Here is a 14,409-nt window from a genome sequence, read left to right as displayed (position 1 = left end):
TGGTGCTGGTTTGGATGGGTCATCTGACTAGAGTATGAGCATTAGTGTAGCCTGACCAATCACCTCTCTTTGTCCGCACTATGCAGAGGTCACATGGGAGGACCAACAGAAGAAAACAGCCAATGGTATTATGCCCACCTTTAGCCACACCCACATATAGAAATGTAGTGTTTAGCTCATGTTATCTAGTTAGTTATCTAGTTAGACTGAAGTGGATTGGTTTTGGATTTGATTTTTAGACTCCTTCACCCATTCGCGCAAGCACTTTTGAATCCTCAGTGTAGAAAAGCCCTATATAAGAACCAGACTAATCCATGTATTCATAAATCACTCCACCAGGAATCTGTCCATCCATCCATCTAGTCTTCTGTCAATCTATCCAACTCTCTGTGTGCTTTGAGGAGTTTGTGGTTTCTCGTTGATATTCTTCTGTTTCCATCTTTTTATAAGGGGAGGTGTTACCAACCGGCAGAGAAGGTACACACACTTTCTGTCAGCTTCATCTTTTTTTCTGACCTGCTGTGAATTGAAACTAACTTCTGTGCTGTCAGAAAACAGCAGCCTGAAGCTGTCCGAACAGAGAAAAAAGTGAAATCTATTGTCATTTCCTGCTATCACACATTACCAACCTAGACTATGACTAATGCTGCTCTTCTGTCTCTACAGGTGTACTGAAGGACCCTTCGAAGGTAAACAAACATTACACCACTTTTATTTATATATATGTGTGTACATTACGTGTGTGCCACAGCTTGCTTACCTCTTCTCCTCCATCTATAGATGAAGGACAATCTCTCCTTTAAGTCATCAGACAGTGATGTCAGTGATGTCTCAGCTATGTCCAACGCCTCTGACACTCAATCTGTCCACAAGATCGGGTAAGCAGGAATCCATTCTTGGATGACAAGAGAGAATAAAGTGTCCATGATTTCTAGACAGAATCTCAGCTTCTGATTGGTTGGAGCACAGAGAATGCAATGGTATTTCTGGCTCCCGTTTCTCTGACCTTTCAGTAGAAGTCTTAGCTTTCTGAATCCATGCAGGGATTTCAGTAATATGTAAGGGTTTGCTCTGCAGCTGCTCTCTGTGGGCACACATTTCTCTGAATCTTTTCATCAGATTATGAATCACAGATGATGGCATCCAATGTTTTATTGCTCTCTTCTAATGTGGGGTTGTAGGCAATGTTCCCTCTAAGCTGCGCGCGTGCGCAATTGCGCACTGCTGGCACTGTCTCTGTGCACAGAAAATCTGCGTTGCGCACAAAAAAAAATCTAACCTGAATTGAAATTAAAATTAATACTTTAACAATTCTGTTTTGCAGTGTTAGTCAGTAAGTGACTGGCTGCTCCCGTATGGGATTAGAACGATGTCACCTTATCCCATAGTCCAGCCAATAATGCATTCACATTCATATATACGCAGCTAATCAACGTCGTTGACAGGCTATGACAGCGTCCTTATGTGCCGACACCGGTGTTTTAGCTAGCAAAGCAGCGTAGCTGATGTGCAACCATTGGAGATGTGAGCAGGACAGACTGAACAATTAACGGGAAAAAGTGTGGACTTTATACCAGTTTTTAAATTGTGTTGATAGGCCACGTAAAACCAGAGTTATGATAAAAAAATATACACAATGTTTGGTTTTCTTCCTGAATACTATCATTGTTTATATTTACTGCGGAAGAAATGGTAAAAACGGCGTTTTATAAGGAAAACGCTCGAAAGCACTCTCCACCTGTGAGCAAAAACAAAACCAAAAACAACCCACACTTTCCTATTGGTCGAAAAATGTACCATGTCGACCAATCAAAAAATGATATGGCAACATGGCACTTAGTTGTTTAGGAAGGGGGAAGTTTTAGGAGTGACGGCGGTGTTTTGAGATGTGAGAGATTTGCGACGTTTAGCGCAAATCTTGTGTAGTTAGTGTGTAGTGTAGTCAATAGTTTTGTTGTGTGTGTCAGAACAATGAGGCGACTGCTGAATGTAACAGGTGTTACAGGAGTGATACATCTCCTGTTGTCAGGCGTGCAGGTATCAGGCTGTTGTTCACCTTTATCTCATAGTGGACAGAAATTATTTTTTGGAGTGGCACAAATAATTTGTGTGGCATCAAATTTTATGCAGAACACCTGATTGTTCTGTAAATAGTTTGAAATGTTTATTTAAAATAACGCCTTGGCTGCATTTTTAGGTAAACAGCTGCAAAAAACTTTGTTGTTTGCATAACAATTACTTTTTTGAAGAAGTAACTATATAATTAATTGCCCAACATTGGTCATTATATACTGTATTTTGCAGACAGAGAGTTACAGGACTCTCTCCAAGACCACAGACTCATACTCATAATACAAGTCAGAGCTTTATAAAAAAAAAAAATTAAAAAAAAAGTTGTGTTTTCAAAATTGGAGTTCAAGTTATTTTTTACTTCCAGTAGTGTTAACATACTACTCAGGTCATGATTTGAGGTCAAGATTTTTTTTAAATTTTCATTGTAAGCGGGCTAAAGCAGTAAATTAAAAGTAGTCTAGCATAAATGTAAATGCTGTAATTTGATTATTTTAATAAACCATGTAACTTGGATGGATTCAATGCTGGCGTGACCACAGTGCACACGTCTGCTGTTGCTCACAGTGGTCCAAGGGACCGCTCAGGGAGTTTGTGTGTTCGCTCAGACACATGAAAAATTAGAGGGAACATTGGTTGTAGGGGTTTTTTTTCTCAAAGTAATAATATATTTTTAACGGTAAGATGTTGACTTTGTCTACTGATCAGAAAGATAACTAAAGCAACATGAAAACTCACTTTTATGAAACAGAGGGCAAAAAGGAAAAGAAAATGGCAACAAACAAGTATTTTTTTAAATATGTTTGTGGCTTTTAGGTAAAAGTGTTTAGAACATATTCCATCTTTGTGCTGTTTCACTTAGTAAACTGTTTACTGCTAGATGACAGCTTGTTTCTTCCACTGTGCAGGTAACAAACTGCACAGTTTATTACCTGCTGCAGGTGGGTCTAGGGCATACCCCCAAGTAGACACAGAAACTGTATTTTGTCTGAAAGAATTGCTGTGTATTTAAGTCAACACACTTAAAATGTTCACTTCTTTATCTGCTCTGACAGGAATTGAAATTTTTACTTTCTACCAGACTCCATTTATAAGAACAGAAAGTTTAGCTCATAGGGCAGGTGACCCTCTTTGTCTATTGCTGCATCTGCTGATTATTCAGTTTGTGTTAATGTGTGAATTTGGTGTTAATGGGTCAGTGTGGATTAGAATCCTTGTTAAAAACACAAAAATTCACACAAAATGACCAGAAACGTTTTCTGTGAGGTCAGATTGCTGGTTTTCTAAATAGAGTCTAGCAGATTGTATTTTTTAATACATGTAGTTTCTCAAAACTTTGAGTATTGTCACAAATGGAAATGAAATATTAAGTTGACATGTGTTTCAAATATCACCTACATGATTGTTGGAGTCAGAAAGGAATAATACAGAGTAAACTATATTAAAATCAACCGCTCACTCTCATCCTGTGTACAATCACAGTTCACGCTCATAAGCATGTGTCCTGTAAATCCTCCCACAACACATCATTCTGAATGTTTAACTCTGCTGCTGGTTTCAAATCAGTGAAAATACATAATGCTTAGTCCCGTTTTTGTTAGCATGTGTTACCTTCACCATGGGGTGGTTGTAGCTCAGAAGGTAGAGTAGGTCACCTACTTATTGGAAGGTTGTTATATAAAGCACTTTGAGTGCTCAGGTAAAGTAGAAAAGCACTATATAAGAACCAGTCCATTTACCATTTACCATTCTGCATGATTCTGTCTGCATGCTACTCTTCTCTTCTCATATTGGGTGCCGCAGTCTGATTGAATGTCTGGAGGGCCAATCAGCAGAGCTGGGGGTGGGCTTGCAGGGAACAGAGGAAATAGTGGGGGCATCAGAAGGCGGGGATACACTGCAGAAGAGCAACTCAGTGGAAGAAGGGGAGGAGGAGCCTGAGCCTTCAAAGTAAGAAATTAACAGATGACCTCCTGTTGGAATCAGTTGTCATAGCAACAGCTGCAACACTACTATGGGCTCAAAATGTGGTCATAAATATTTTGTACTTGTAAATCAGTTTTGTATGTGTAAAAAAAATTTGTGTGTGCGTAAAAAAGATTTGTATGTGTAAAAAAGATTTGTGTGTGCGTAAAAAAGATTTGTATGTGTAAAAAAGATTTGTGTGTGCGTAAAAAAGATTTGTGTGTGTGTAAAAAAGATTTGTATGTGTAAAAAAGATTTGTGTGTGCGTAAAAAAGATTTGTATGTGTAAAAAAGATTTGTGTGTGTGTAAAAAAAGATTTGTGTGTGGACTTAGCCAAAAAAAACCCTGCAAGTTACAAGTACGGATTTTGACCCTATTTTTCTTCCTTTCATTTGATTGGTCAATGTCATGTCAATCACAAATGTAACAATCCAATCAGAGAACAGATGGGTTTGGCTGTCGGAGGGGCACTTTTTTTGAACTGCAGGTCTTTGAAGGGAGTAAATGCCCTTTTACATGCCAACCCAGCGTTTTCCTTCATCACCAGGAAGGAAAACAGTCTGTGGTCGTCTGAGTTTGGTGATGTTTGTGTCACAGGTCTATGTGCTTAATACAGGGACTTCCACAGCCTTTTCAACAGCGCTGCGGACCGCGGGGGGGGGAGGCAGTGTTTTGGAAATGACAGTCTCCATTACAAAGCTTTCTTCCTTATGAATTAGCATACATGTTTTTATTGAACATTTGAAGAACTAGCAAAAAAACCCGAAACTCTTGTAGAGGACATAAAGTCAGAGATAGAAACGACAAGGAGCAGGTGCATCTAGTACAGGTAGAGCTGCTTCAAAAACCCACAGAGCCCAGCAGCCAGCGCAACAAATTCTGGATCCTTTGCTTTTAGTTAGCATTAGCAGCACATCCTGTGTCCGATGTGAAAGGACTTTTATGCTGCGCACTGTGACTCACAGCAATGGTCCCGGGTCAGCCCTGACTTTGTGTTAATCTAATCCTAAAGTAATAATGGTATTTCTAACCACTGACATACCACAACTTTATCCTTTCAACAGCTGCTGAAAGTTAGCGGACCTAGCTGCTATCGGATATTTATATAGAGATCCTCTAGCTTCAAACTGTATTACCCTTCAAGGACCTGCAGTTCAAAAAAGTGCCCCTCCGACAGGCAAACCCATCTGTCCTCTGATTGGATTGTTACATTTGTGATTGACATGACATTGACCAATCAGATGAAAGGAAGAAAAACAGGGTCAAAATCCGTACTTGTAACTTGCAGGGGTTTTTTGGCTAAGTCCACACACAAATCTTTTTTACACACATACAAATCTTTTTTACGCACACACAAATCTTTTTTACACATACAAATCTTTTTTTACACACACACAAATCTTTTTTACGCACACACAAATCTTTTTTACACATACAAATCTTTTTTACGCACACACAAATCTTTTTTACACATACAAATCTTTTTTACGCACACACAAATTCTTTTTACACATACAAAACTGATTTACAAGTACAAAATATTTATGACCACATTTTGAGCCCATACACTACCCATTTCCTTTTCCTCTCTGTGCTATTGTGATGTGTTTATTCCCTGCCTCTTGTGTTTTGGCCCTTTTCCCTCACTTATTATTGTGGTGGTCCTTCCTCCTGCAGGGTGTCTGCAGCTGCCACTCCTCTCACCAAGTCGTCAAGTGTTGGTGGTGAGATTTGCTCATTGGGGAGAAACGATGATGACGATGATGACAAGAAGCGACGCTCAAGCTTCGGTGCAAGGATGATGGGGATGGTTGGACTTGGAAAGAAGAGTCAGAGTGCCTCCCAGCTCAACCCAGAGGGTCAGTCCTAGTTTAACCATTAAAAAATATAACCTCAATTCTCGCTGTTTTTGTTATATTTCATGGACTCTGCCATAAACAGACCAAAGTTTTCTTTGAATTGAATCTTTAGACATACAGTGTGTTTTAGCCAAACTGGGAATCTGAGTAGCATTACAAGAGTGTCTCAATAAAAACTCACTATCAGAATGAAAATCCAAAGAGGAACATCAGCCAAAAAATAAATTATGACCAAATGAGTTAGGTACTAACAAGCAACTGAGAAAACATATTACGGAACCAGTTGAACCAGTGAAAACAGAACAGAACAGAACCAATATGAGTCACAGAGCACCCTGTCCAGGGCTCTGATTAGTCTCTGACTGTTTATGCTCTTGTAACAACTTATTCTGCTTCTTTTCTCTTTCTTCTTCCATCCTTACAGAGGAAGAGAAGAAGAAGAAGGTGGTGAGACTTCCCGTTCAGAGAAGTGTAGAAACCGGTTTGGCCATCGAGTTTAAAGCTCGTTTTACCCGACAGCCGAGTCGAGACCCAGATGCCGAGGACCCAAAACCTGGAGCGTATGAATCACTCCTCTTTCTACTCTTTTTATCTTATATTCTCTGTTTAGTTAAACTTTATTCATACAGCACTCATTTAAAGCAAGGGTTTTCCTAAGGTACTTTATGATAGCAATAATCTGTCCCAGAGTTGGGACCAGGAAGCAGAGTTGCAGTCTTACATGCCTCTCTGCAGCTTCTCTCCTCCTGCTACCCCCCCAAAAACCCATCTCCATTGAGACTGTGTCAGCTCCCAAAAAGACAAAAAACAAACCAAAAACCAGCAACAAACAACGTAAACATAAAAAATCAAAAAGAAAGAACAATACAGAATCCACATCTGAACCAAAGAGTAAAACAGTGAAATGTGGATTATTAAATATTAGGTCTCTCTCCTCCAAGTCTCTGTTAGTACATGACTTAATAATTGACCAACAAATCGATTTACTCTGCCTTACAGAAACCTGGTTGCAGCAGGATGATTATGTTAGTTTAAATGAATCAACACCCCCGAGTCATTCTAACTACCAGAAACCTCGAAGCACAGGCCGAGGGGGCGGTATGGCAGCAATTTTTCACACCAGTCTATTAATTAACGAAAGACCAAGACAGACTTTTAATTCATTTGAAAGCCTGATGCTTAGCCTTGTCCAACCCAGCTGTAAAACTCAGAAACCAGTCTTACTTGTTATCATCTATCGTCCACCTGGGCCTTACACAGAGTTTCTCTCTGATTTCTCAGACTTTTTATCTGATTTAGTGCTCAGCTCTGATAAAATAATTATTGTGGGTGATTTTAACATCCATGTAGATGCTAAAAATGACAGCCTCAACATCGCATTTAATCTGTTATTAGACTCAATTGGCTTCTCTCAAAATGTCAAAGAACCCACCCACCACTTTAATCACACTCTAGATCTTGTTTTAACATATGGCATAGAAACTGAACATTTAACAGTGTTTCCTGAAAACCCTCTGCTGTCTGATCATTTCCTGATAACATTTACATTTACAATGATTGATTACACAGCAATGGAGAGTAGACTTTATCAAAGTAGATGTCTTTCTGAAAGTGCTGTAACTAAGTTTAAGAATATAATCCACCCACTGTTATCATCTTCAATGCCCTGTACCAACATAGAGCAGGGCAGCTATCTGAACGCTACTCCAACAGAGGTCGATTATCTTGTTAATAATTTTACCTCCTCACTACGTACGACTCTGGATACTGTAGCTCCAGTGAAAACTAAGACCTCAAATCCGAAGTCCCTGACTCCGTGGTATAATTCTCAAACACGTAGCCTAAAGCAGATAACTCGTAAGCTGGAGAGGAAATGGCGTGTCACAAATTTAGAGGATCATCATTTAGCCTGGAGAAATAGTTTACTGCTTTATAAGAAAGCCCTCCGCAAAGCCAGAACATCTTACTATTCGTCACTGATTGAAGAAAAATAAGAACAACCCCAGGTTTCTCTTCAGCACTGTAGCCAGGCTGACAAAAAGTCAGAGCTCTACTGAGCCAACCATCCCTTTAACGTTAACTAGTAATGACTTCATGAACTTCTTCAGAAATAAAATTTTTATCATTAGAGAAAAAATTACCAATAATCATCCCACAGATGTAATATTATCTACAGCTACTTTTAGTACCATTGATGTTAAGTTAGACTCTTTTTCTCCAATCGATCTTTCTGAGTTAACTTCAATAATTAATTCCTCCAAACCATCAACGTGTCTTTTAGACCCCATTCCTACAACACTGCTTAAAGAAGTCCTGCCATTAATTAATTCTTCAATCTTAAATATAATCAACCTATCTCTAATAATTGGCTATGTACCACAGGCCTTCAAGGTGGCTGTAGTTAAACCCTTACTTAAAAAGCAATCTCTAGACCCAGCTGTCTTAGCTAATTATAGGCCAATCTCCAACCTTCCTTTCATATCAAAAATCCTTGAAAGAGTAGTTGTCAAACAGCTAACAGATCATCTGCAGAGGAATGGCTTATTTGAACAGTTTCAGTCAGGTTTCAGAGCTCATCACAGCACAGAAACAGCTTTAGTGAAGGTTACAAATGATCTTCTTATGGCCTCTGACAGTGGACTCATCTCTGTGCTTGTCCTGCTAGACCTTAGTGCAGCGTTCGATGCTGTTGATCATAATATCCTATTAGAGCGATTGGAACATGCTGTAGGTATTACAGGTACTGCGCTGCAGTGGTTTGTATCATATCTATCTAATAGACTCCAATTTGTTCAAGTAAATGAAGAGTCCTCTTTACACACTAAGGTCTATTATGGTGTTCCACAGGGTTCAGTGCTAGGACCAATTCTGTTTACATTATACATGCTTCCCCTAGGCAGCATCATTAGAAGACATAGCATAAATTTTCACTGCTATGCAGATGATACGCAACTCTATCTATCCATGAAGCCAGGTAACACACACCAATTAGTTAAACTGCAGGAATGTCTTAAAGACATAAAGACCTGGATGGCCGCTAACTTTCTGCTTCTTAATTCAGATAAAACTGAGGTTATTGTACTCGGCCCTGAAAATCTTAGAAATATGGTATCTAACCAGATTCTTACTCTGGATGGCATTACCTTGGCCTCCAGTAATGCTGTGAGGAACCTTGGAGTCATTTTTGACCAGGACATGTCCTTCAACGCACATATTAAACAAATATGTAAGACTGCTTTCTTCCATTTGCGCAACATCTCTAAAATTAGAAATATCCTGTCTCAGAGTGATGCTGAAAAACTAGTTCATGCCTTCATTACTTCCAGGCTGGACTACTGTAATTCTTTATTATCAGGATGTCCTAAAAACTCGCTGAAAAGTCTTCAGCTGATCCAAAATGCTGCAGCAAGAGTACTGACAGGGACTAGGAAGAGAGAGCATATTTCTCCTGTTTTGGCTTCCCTTCATTGGCTTCCTGTTAAATCCAGAATTGAATTCAAAATCCTGCTCCTCACATGCAAGGTCTTAAATAATCAGGCCCCATCTTATCTTAATGACCTTGTAGTACCATATCACCCTATTAGAGCACTTCGCTCTCGCTCTGCAGGCCTACTTGTTGTCCCTAGGGTATTTAAAAGTAGAATGGGAGGGAGAGCCTTCAGTTTTCAGGCCCCTCTTCTGTGGAACCAGCTTCCAGTTTGGATTCGGGAGACAGACACTATCTCTACTTTCAAGATTAGGCTTAAAACTTTCCTTTTTGCTAAAGCATATAGTTAGGGCTGGACCAGGTGACCCTGAATCCTCCCTTAGTTATGCTGCAATAGACGTAGGCTGCCGGGGATTCCCATGATGCATCTAGTTTTTCCTTTCCAGTCACCTTCTCACTCACTATGTGTTAATAGACCTCTCTGCATCGAATCATATCTGTTATTAATCTCTGTCTCTCTTCCACAGCATGTCTTTATCCTGTTTTCCTTCTTTCACCCCAACCGGTCGCAGCAGATGGCCGCCCCTCCCTGGGCCTGGTTCTGCCGGAGGTTTCTTCCTGTTAAAAGGGAGTTTTTCCTTCCCACTGTCGCCAAAGTGCTTGCTCATAGGGGGTCATATGATATGATTGTTGGGTTTTTCTCTGTATTTAATATTGTGCTATCTACTGTACAATATAAAGTGCCTTGAGGCGACTTTTGTTGTGATTTGGCGCTATATAAATAAAATTGAATTGAATTGAATTGAATTGATAGCAGAGGGAAAAACTCAACAATCACACAACCCCCTGTGAACAATCACTTGGCAACAGCAGGGAAGAAAAACCACCTTTTAACAGGAAGAAACCTCTAGCATAACTAGGTTTGGGGAGAGGCAGCCATCTGCTATGACCTTTTGGAGTGAAGGGAGGACAAAAGACAAACTAAGGGAGAGGGGAGACTAAATATGATGTGCTGCACCTGTGCTATATAAACACAGAGGAGCTAGAACAAAGTGGAATGAAGGCTTCTTGTTTTCACTCAGTATTGTTTAGATGAAAGAAGGCAGTTCTACATAGTTACAGTTCTACTTCTACTTTTTTCTCTCTGAACTTTGAATTTAGTTTTTCCTGAGTGCAATTTTTAACCTCCTTTTTTAATTGCTCATTTTGTCACTCCCTCCTTTTTCACCCCTTCACCCTTTTCCCTATTTTTTTCTACCCCTCAATCTGTCAATCCCTTTTAATGTGTATTTATTCTCACATTGAACTTAAACACTTCCACTTCCCATTTCCCTGGGGTTGCCATCTAACATGTCGGATATTTTCTTTTTCTTTTTTTTTTCTGTCTGGTCAGGCTTATATTTCCAGGAGTAAAACTTGCATCAGACAAACAGTTCACTGGTTTCCTTGAAGGATTAGGCCCCGCCCAGCTGGCTGGACGGCAGACATTGGCCACGCCCCCCATGGGTTAGCATGAATAAAAATGTCATTGTTTTTATGTATTTCAACCTACCAACATACAAACTCATTAATTCAGATTTATGTAATCTGGACATATGTGTGTGTATTAATAAATCATATTAAAAAACATTAAAATACAATACCACTTTCTGCCCATGTAAACGTGCGGTTGTGTTTCAGTAAAATCTCTCCTCTGATTGGCTTTCTTTTGGTTAGGTGACATCCAGATCGGGATGGTGTACAGGAAGGAGCGTCTGGATGTGGAGGTTATCCGAGCTCGGGGGCTTGTGGGTAAACAAGGCAACAAGAACACTCCAGGTGACAAAGCTATACACAATGCACACTTGACTACAAATACACTCTACCTTACTAGCTACACTCTAGTGTAAGAACGTGAAGTTAATCAGTTCCTCCATGCTGCTCTCAGCTCTCTCCTCCCTCGTGTCTTGTATCTCATTCAGTCTCTCATCCAGATGAGAGCTGCTTTGTTACAACCTGTATTCTGTCTTCCAGCTGAGCTGTACAAAGAGCAAAAGATCCCAAACATGATTTACTCTCAGAACCTGACCTTTCACATACTCAAGCTCCACATTAACTGTGTTACTTGTGTAAATGCTCACAATGCCATTGTTTACAAGGTGTTTATTAAAGTCAGTGTTAAGTGTAAAGTCAGAACCTATATTAATCTGAGCTACTTGGAGCATTGTGACAGATCTGAGAGAAGAAACTCCATGAACCTGAGCTGTGGTGATGCAGAGATGTGTGACTACACTTTTATTATGGACTCATTTCTGATTAATAAATCTGAAATAGTTTAGAAATATATACATTTTTTGGAGGTGTCTTGTATTGTGGCTCATGCAGTGCTGGAGTTCTTCATTCTTCCTCAAAGATGAACTGCTTTCTGCTCCTCATTAATAATATAAGGGCTTAGCTGAAAGCTAGCACAACTAGTTGTGTTGTGCTAACAAGTATTAGGGCTTTTCAGTTTTATGCATCACCAGAAAATTAAAACCTCTTCGATGCTTTACTTTTCTCAGTAGCGCTCATTACTTTCATGTAATTTTTGGTCGCAAGTTTCAGTGTCAAGGTAATTCTTTTAATGTTTCTTCCAACTTTTCCAATCATTCCACACTTTTTCCAATGTGGAATTATTGAACAGCATACATCTTTAATGATTTAAAAAACAAATTGGAATATTTTGGATTTTTAATAATCCACACAGACAGAAAATTGCAACTCAACCAAATGCTTTTGTTAGCCATCATTACACTTCTAGCATAATTCTGGATGCATATTTGGCTGCTCATCTTTGCAGAATTCCCTTAAATTAGCTGGTTTCCTGGCACAGGCTCGACCTTTAAGCTAAGTCCACAAATTTTCACACTTGAATACTACTGCACACAACCATCGCAGTACAAAGGTTTAGTAGTCATTGGTTATGATCTGTGAAACAGCTCAGTAGTGTGTGTGTGTGTGTGTGTGTTTTGCAGCTCCTTATGTGAAGGTGTATCTAATGGATAATGGAAAGTGTGTGTTGAAGAGAAGAACTCGTCTGGCAAGGAAAACCCTTGACCCTCTTTATCAGCAACAGCTGCAGTTTGAAGAAAACCCTGAGGGCAAAGTTCTACAGGTAATTATATATGTACTGATACTGCAGGATGCCAAACAGCTGTTTGCGGTCCGCACAGGATTACAGGACCCTGGGATCAGGGCCTGCAGCCCTTCTTTTGTTGCTCCAGCCTCTACACAAAGAGGCTGAAGCAACTCCACTCCTCATCTGGCTAGCAGTCATAGCAATGTGTGTATGAAGAGGAATCTAGGATAGAATGTGGGTGTGGGGTTCTGAACCTCCAAGTTGAGTGGAGGAGGGGGTGTTAAGATTAATACTATGTGAGGAGGGACAACAGAGGGTTCACTATTGAACCTGTTGAAAAACAGATTCAGTTCACTGGCTCTGCCCAGACTGCCCCCGCAGCTGCTGATCACTTTGAGGCCAGTAATCAACTTCATCCCCCTCCACGTGCCTTTGATGTTATTCAGTTGGCGTTTGGTCTCCCTGTATGTATATTTACACCTTCTCCGCCCTGCTTTCAGTTCATGCTATGTGCTTTTCGAGTAAGACTTGAAGACCATCTACTTTGGCCTTCATTTTACTGGCGATCCTGCACTCTGGATACTCCTTCTGATGTCTTACCTGCACTCAAAGCTCCATCCATATTATTAATGAGACCACCTGCTTTGGCACAACAGTGCAGCAATCAAAAGTCAGAGCAAAAGCTGCCCCCCAGAGAGAGAGATGTGGTGTTTAGAGAAAATGCGTCTCAGCTGTTCCAATACTCCTGACACTTAAAGGATCACTAAAGGTTTTTGCTTAGGGAGCAGTTGTCCTTCTCTCCTGGATCACCACATTTACTCAAGGCCTTCTTAATATGATCTTCTTCTACTTCCCTGGCCACCGCATCTGTGGGGATGGTGTTTGGTCTGTGCTCTGGTGTCCTGATCACACTCAGTTCGTGCTCAAGTGGATGATGAGTACTGATCTGTATGCAATGGATTATAGTACACAATAACTTTTAAATTTCCCTTATTACTGATGGAAATCTCACAGTCTAAGCTGGCTAGCCTGTCATTTTCATATCCTCCATGGTGAACTTGATGTGTTTGTCCACTGAGGTTAACATAATCAGTGAATTATGGTACATCCTGAGATTTGATTTTAACCCAGGTGTATTCCACATACCTGAACTAATTACTTTGTGTTCCAGGGTAGGATAACAGAGCCCTCTTTTACATTTCCTCCATATAAAAGTTGGCCACAATAGATGAAATTGGGTAACTCATGGCATACCCATGTTTCTGCCTGTAGTAGTGAACATTGTATGTGAAATGTGTACAATGAAGACACAGTTCCAACAGCAAACACACTTGGTCAGTGCTGAGAGTGGTCCTATTGCTCGGGTTGGGTCTTCCTGTAACCTCTTATGAACTACCTCCACTGTTTCAGTGACTTCTACACAAGGGGAGAGAGCTGTAACATCATACAAGACAATTGTTTCATCTGGATACATAATGACATCTCTCACCTTCTCCACAAAATCCAAGGTGTTCTGGATGTAGTGTTTAGAGCTGCCTACAAACAGCTTGAAGATTAAAGCCAGAAACTTTGAGACACTATAGTTGACTGAGTTAATCAGACAGACAATTGATCTTAAAGGTACCCCCTGTTTGTGTATCTTGAGTAAACCATACAGACTTGGTGTAGCTTCCACTCTATGTATAGCCTGTGGTATGAGGTCTGGTCAATAGCATTGTCCTGTTCTAACTGCTTCAAACTGCTTCAGTCACCATCTTCCTGTAACCACTACCTGGGACTCATTTCAGGGTTTCATAAGTATTTTTATCACAGTGAGCAGTGACAAAATTTTCACATGATAGTCTTTCAAGTTTAGCTAAACCGTGCACCAACCCTTATCTGCCGGTAGGATGATAATTTTGTCATTACTTCCCCTCCTCCGTGCTGATGTTGGATGCTGGGGGCTTTGCATTGCTGAGACAGGCCGAAACTTTCGTCCTCATCTGTAATA

General features: G+C 40.2%; 1 protein-coding gene across 15 annotated transcripts in view; it reads left to right on the top strand.

Annotated features, from left to right (window-relative positions):
- The window catches only part of LOC135933273 (regulating synaptic membrane exocytosis protein 2-like), a 76,305-nt gene that overhangs the window by 59,733 nt on the left and 2,163 nt on the right, over positions 1 to 14,409 (top strand). For 14 of the 15 annotated variants that reach the window (XM_065471344.1, XM_065471349.1, XM_065471345.1 and 11 more), the window contains 10 exons: positions 87 to 125; positions 451 to 477; positions 667 to 689; positions 781 to 878; positions 3,874 to 4,020; positions 5,714 to 5,895; positions 6,320 to 6,455; positions 10,716 to 10,828; positions 11,039 to 11,140; positions 12,316 to 12,455. In XM_065471344.1, the coding sequence (XP_065327416.1) occupies positions 87 to 125; positions 451 to 477; positions 667 to 689; positions 781 to 878; positions 3,874 to 4,020; positions 5,714 to 5,895; positions 6,320 to 6,455; positions 10,716 to 10,828; positions 11,039 to 11,140; positions 12,316 to 12,455 (1,007 nt within the window). The remainder of the gene's footprint in view (positions 1 to 86; positions 126 to 450; positions 478 to 666; positions 690 to 780; positions 879 to 3,873; positions 4,021 to 5,713; positions 5,896 to 6,319; positions 6,456 to 10,715; positions 10,829 to 11,038; positions 11,141 to 12,315; positions 12,456 to 14,409) is intronic. The other variant, XM_065471358.1, reaches the window with a different exon arrangement.

Source organism: Pelmatolapia mariae, linkage group LG22, assembly GCF_036321145.2.
Source record: "Pelmatolapia mariae isolate MD_Pm_ZW linkage group LG22, Pm_UMD_F_2, whole genome shotgun sequence".
Lineage (NCBI taxonomy): Eukaryota > Metazoa > Chordata > Actinopteri > Cichliformes > Cichlidae > Pelmatolapia > Pelmatolapia mariae.
Note: the sequence above shows the minus strand (reverse complement) of the source record. Positions and strands in the feature narration are given on the sequence as shown.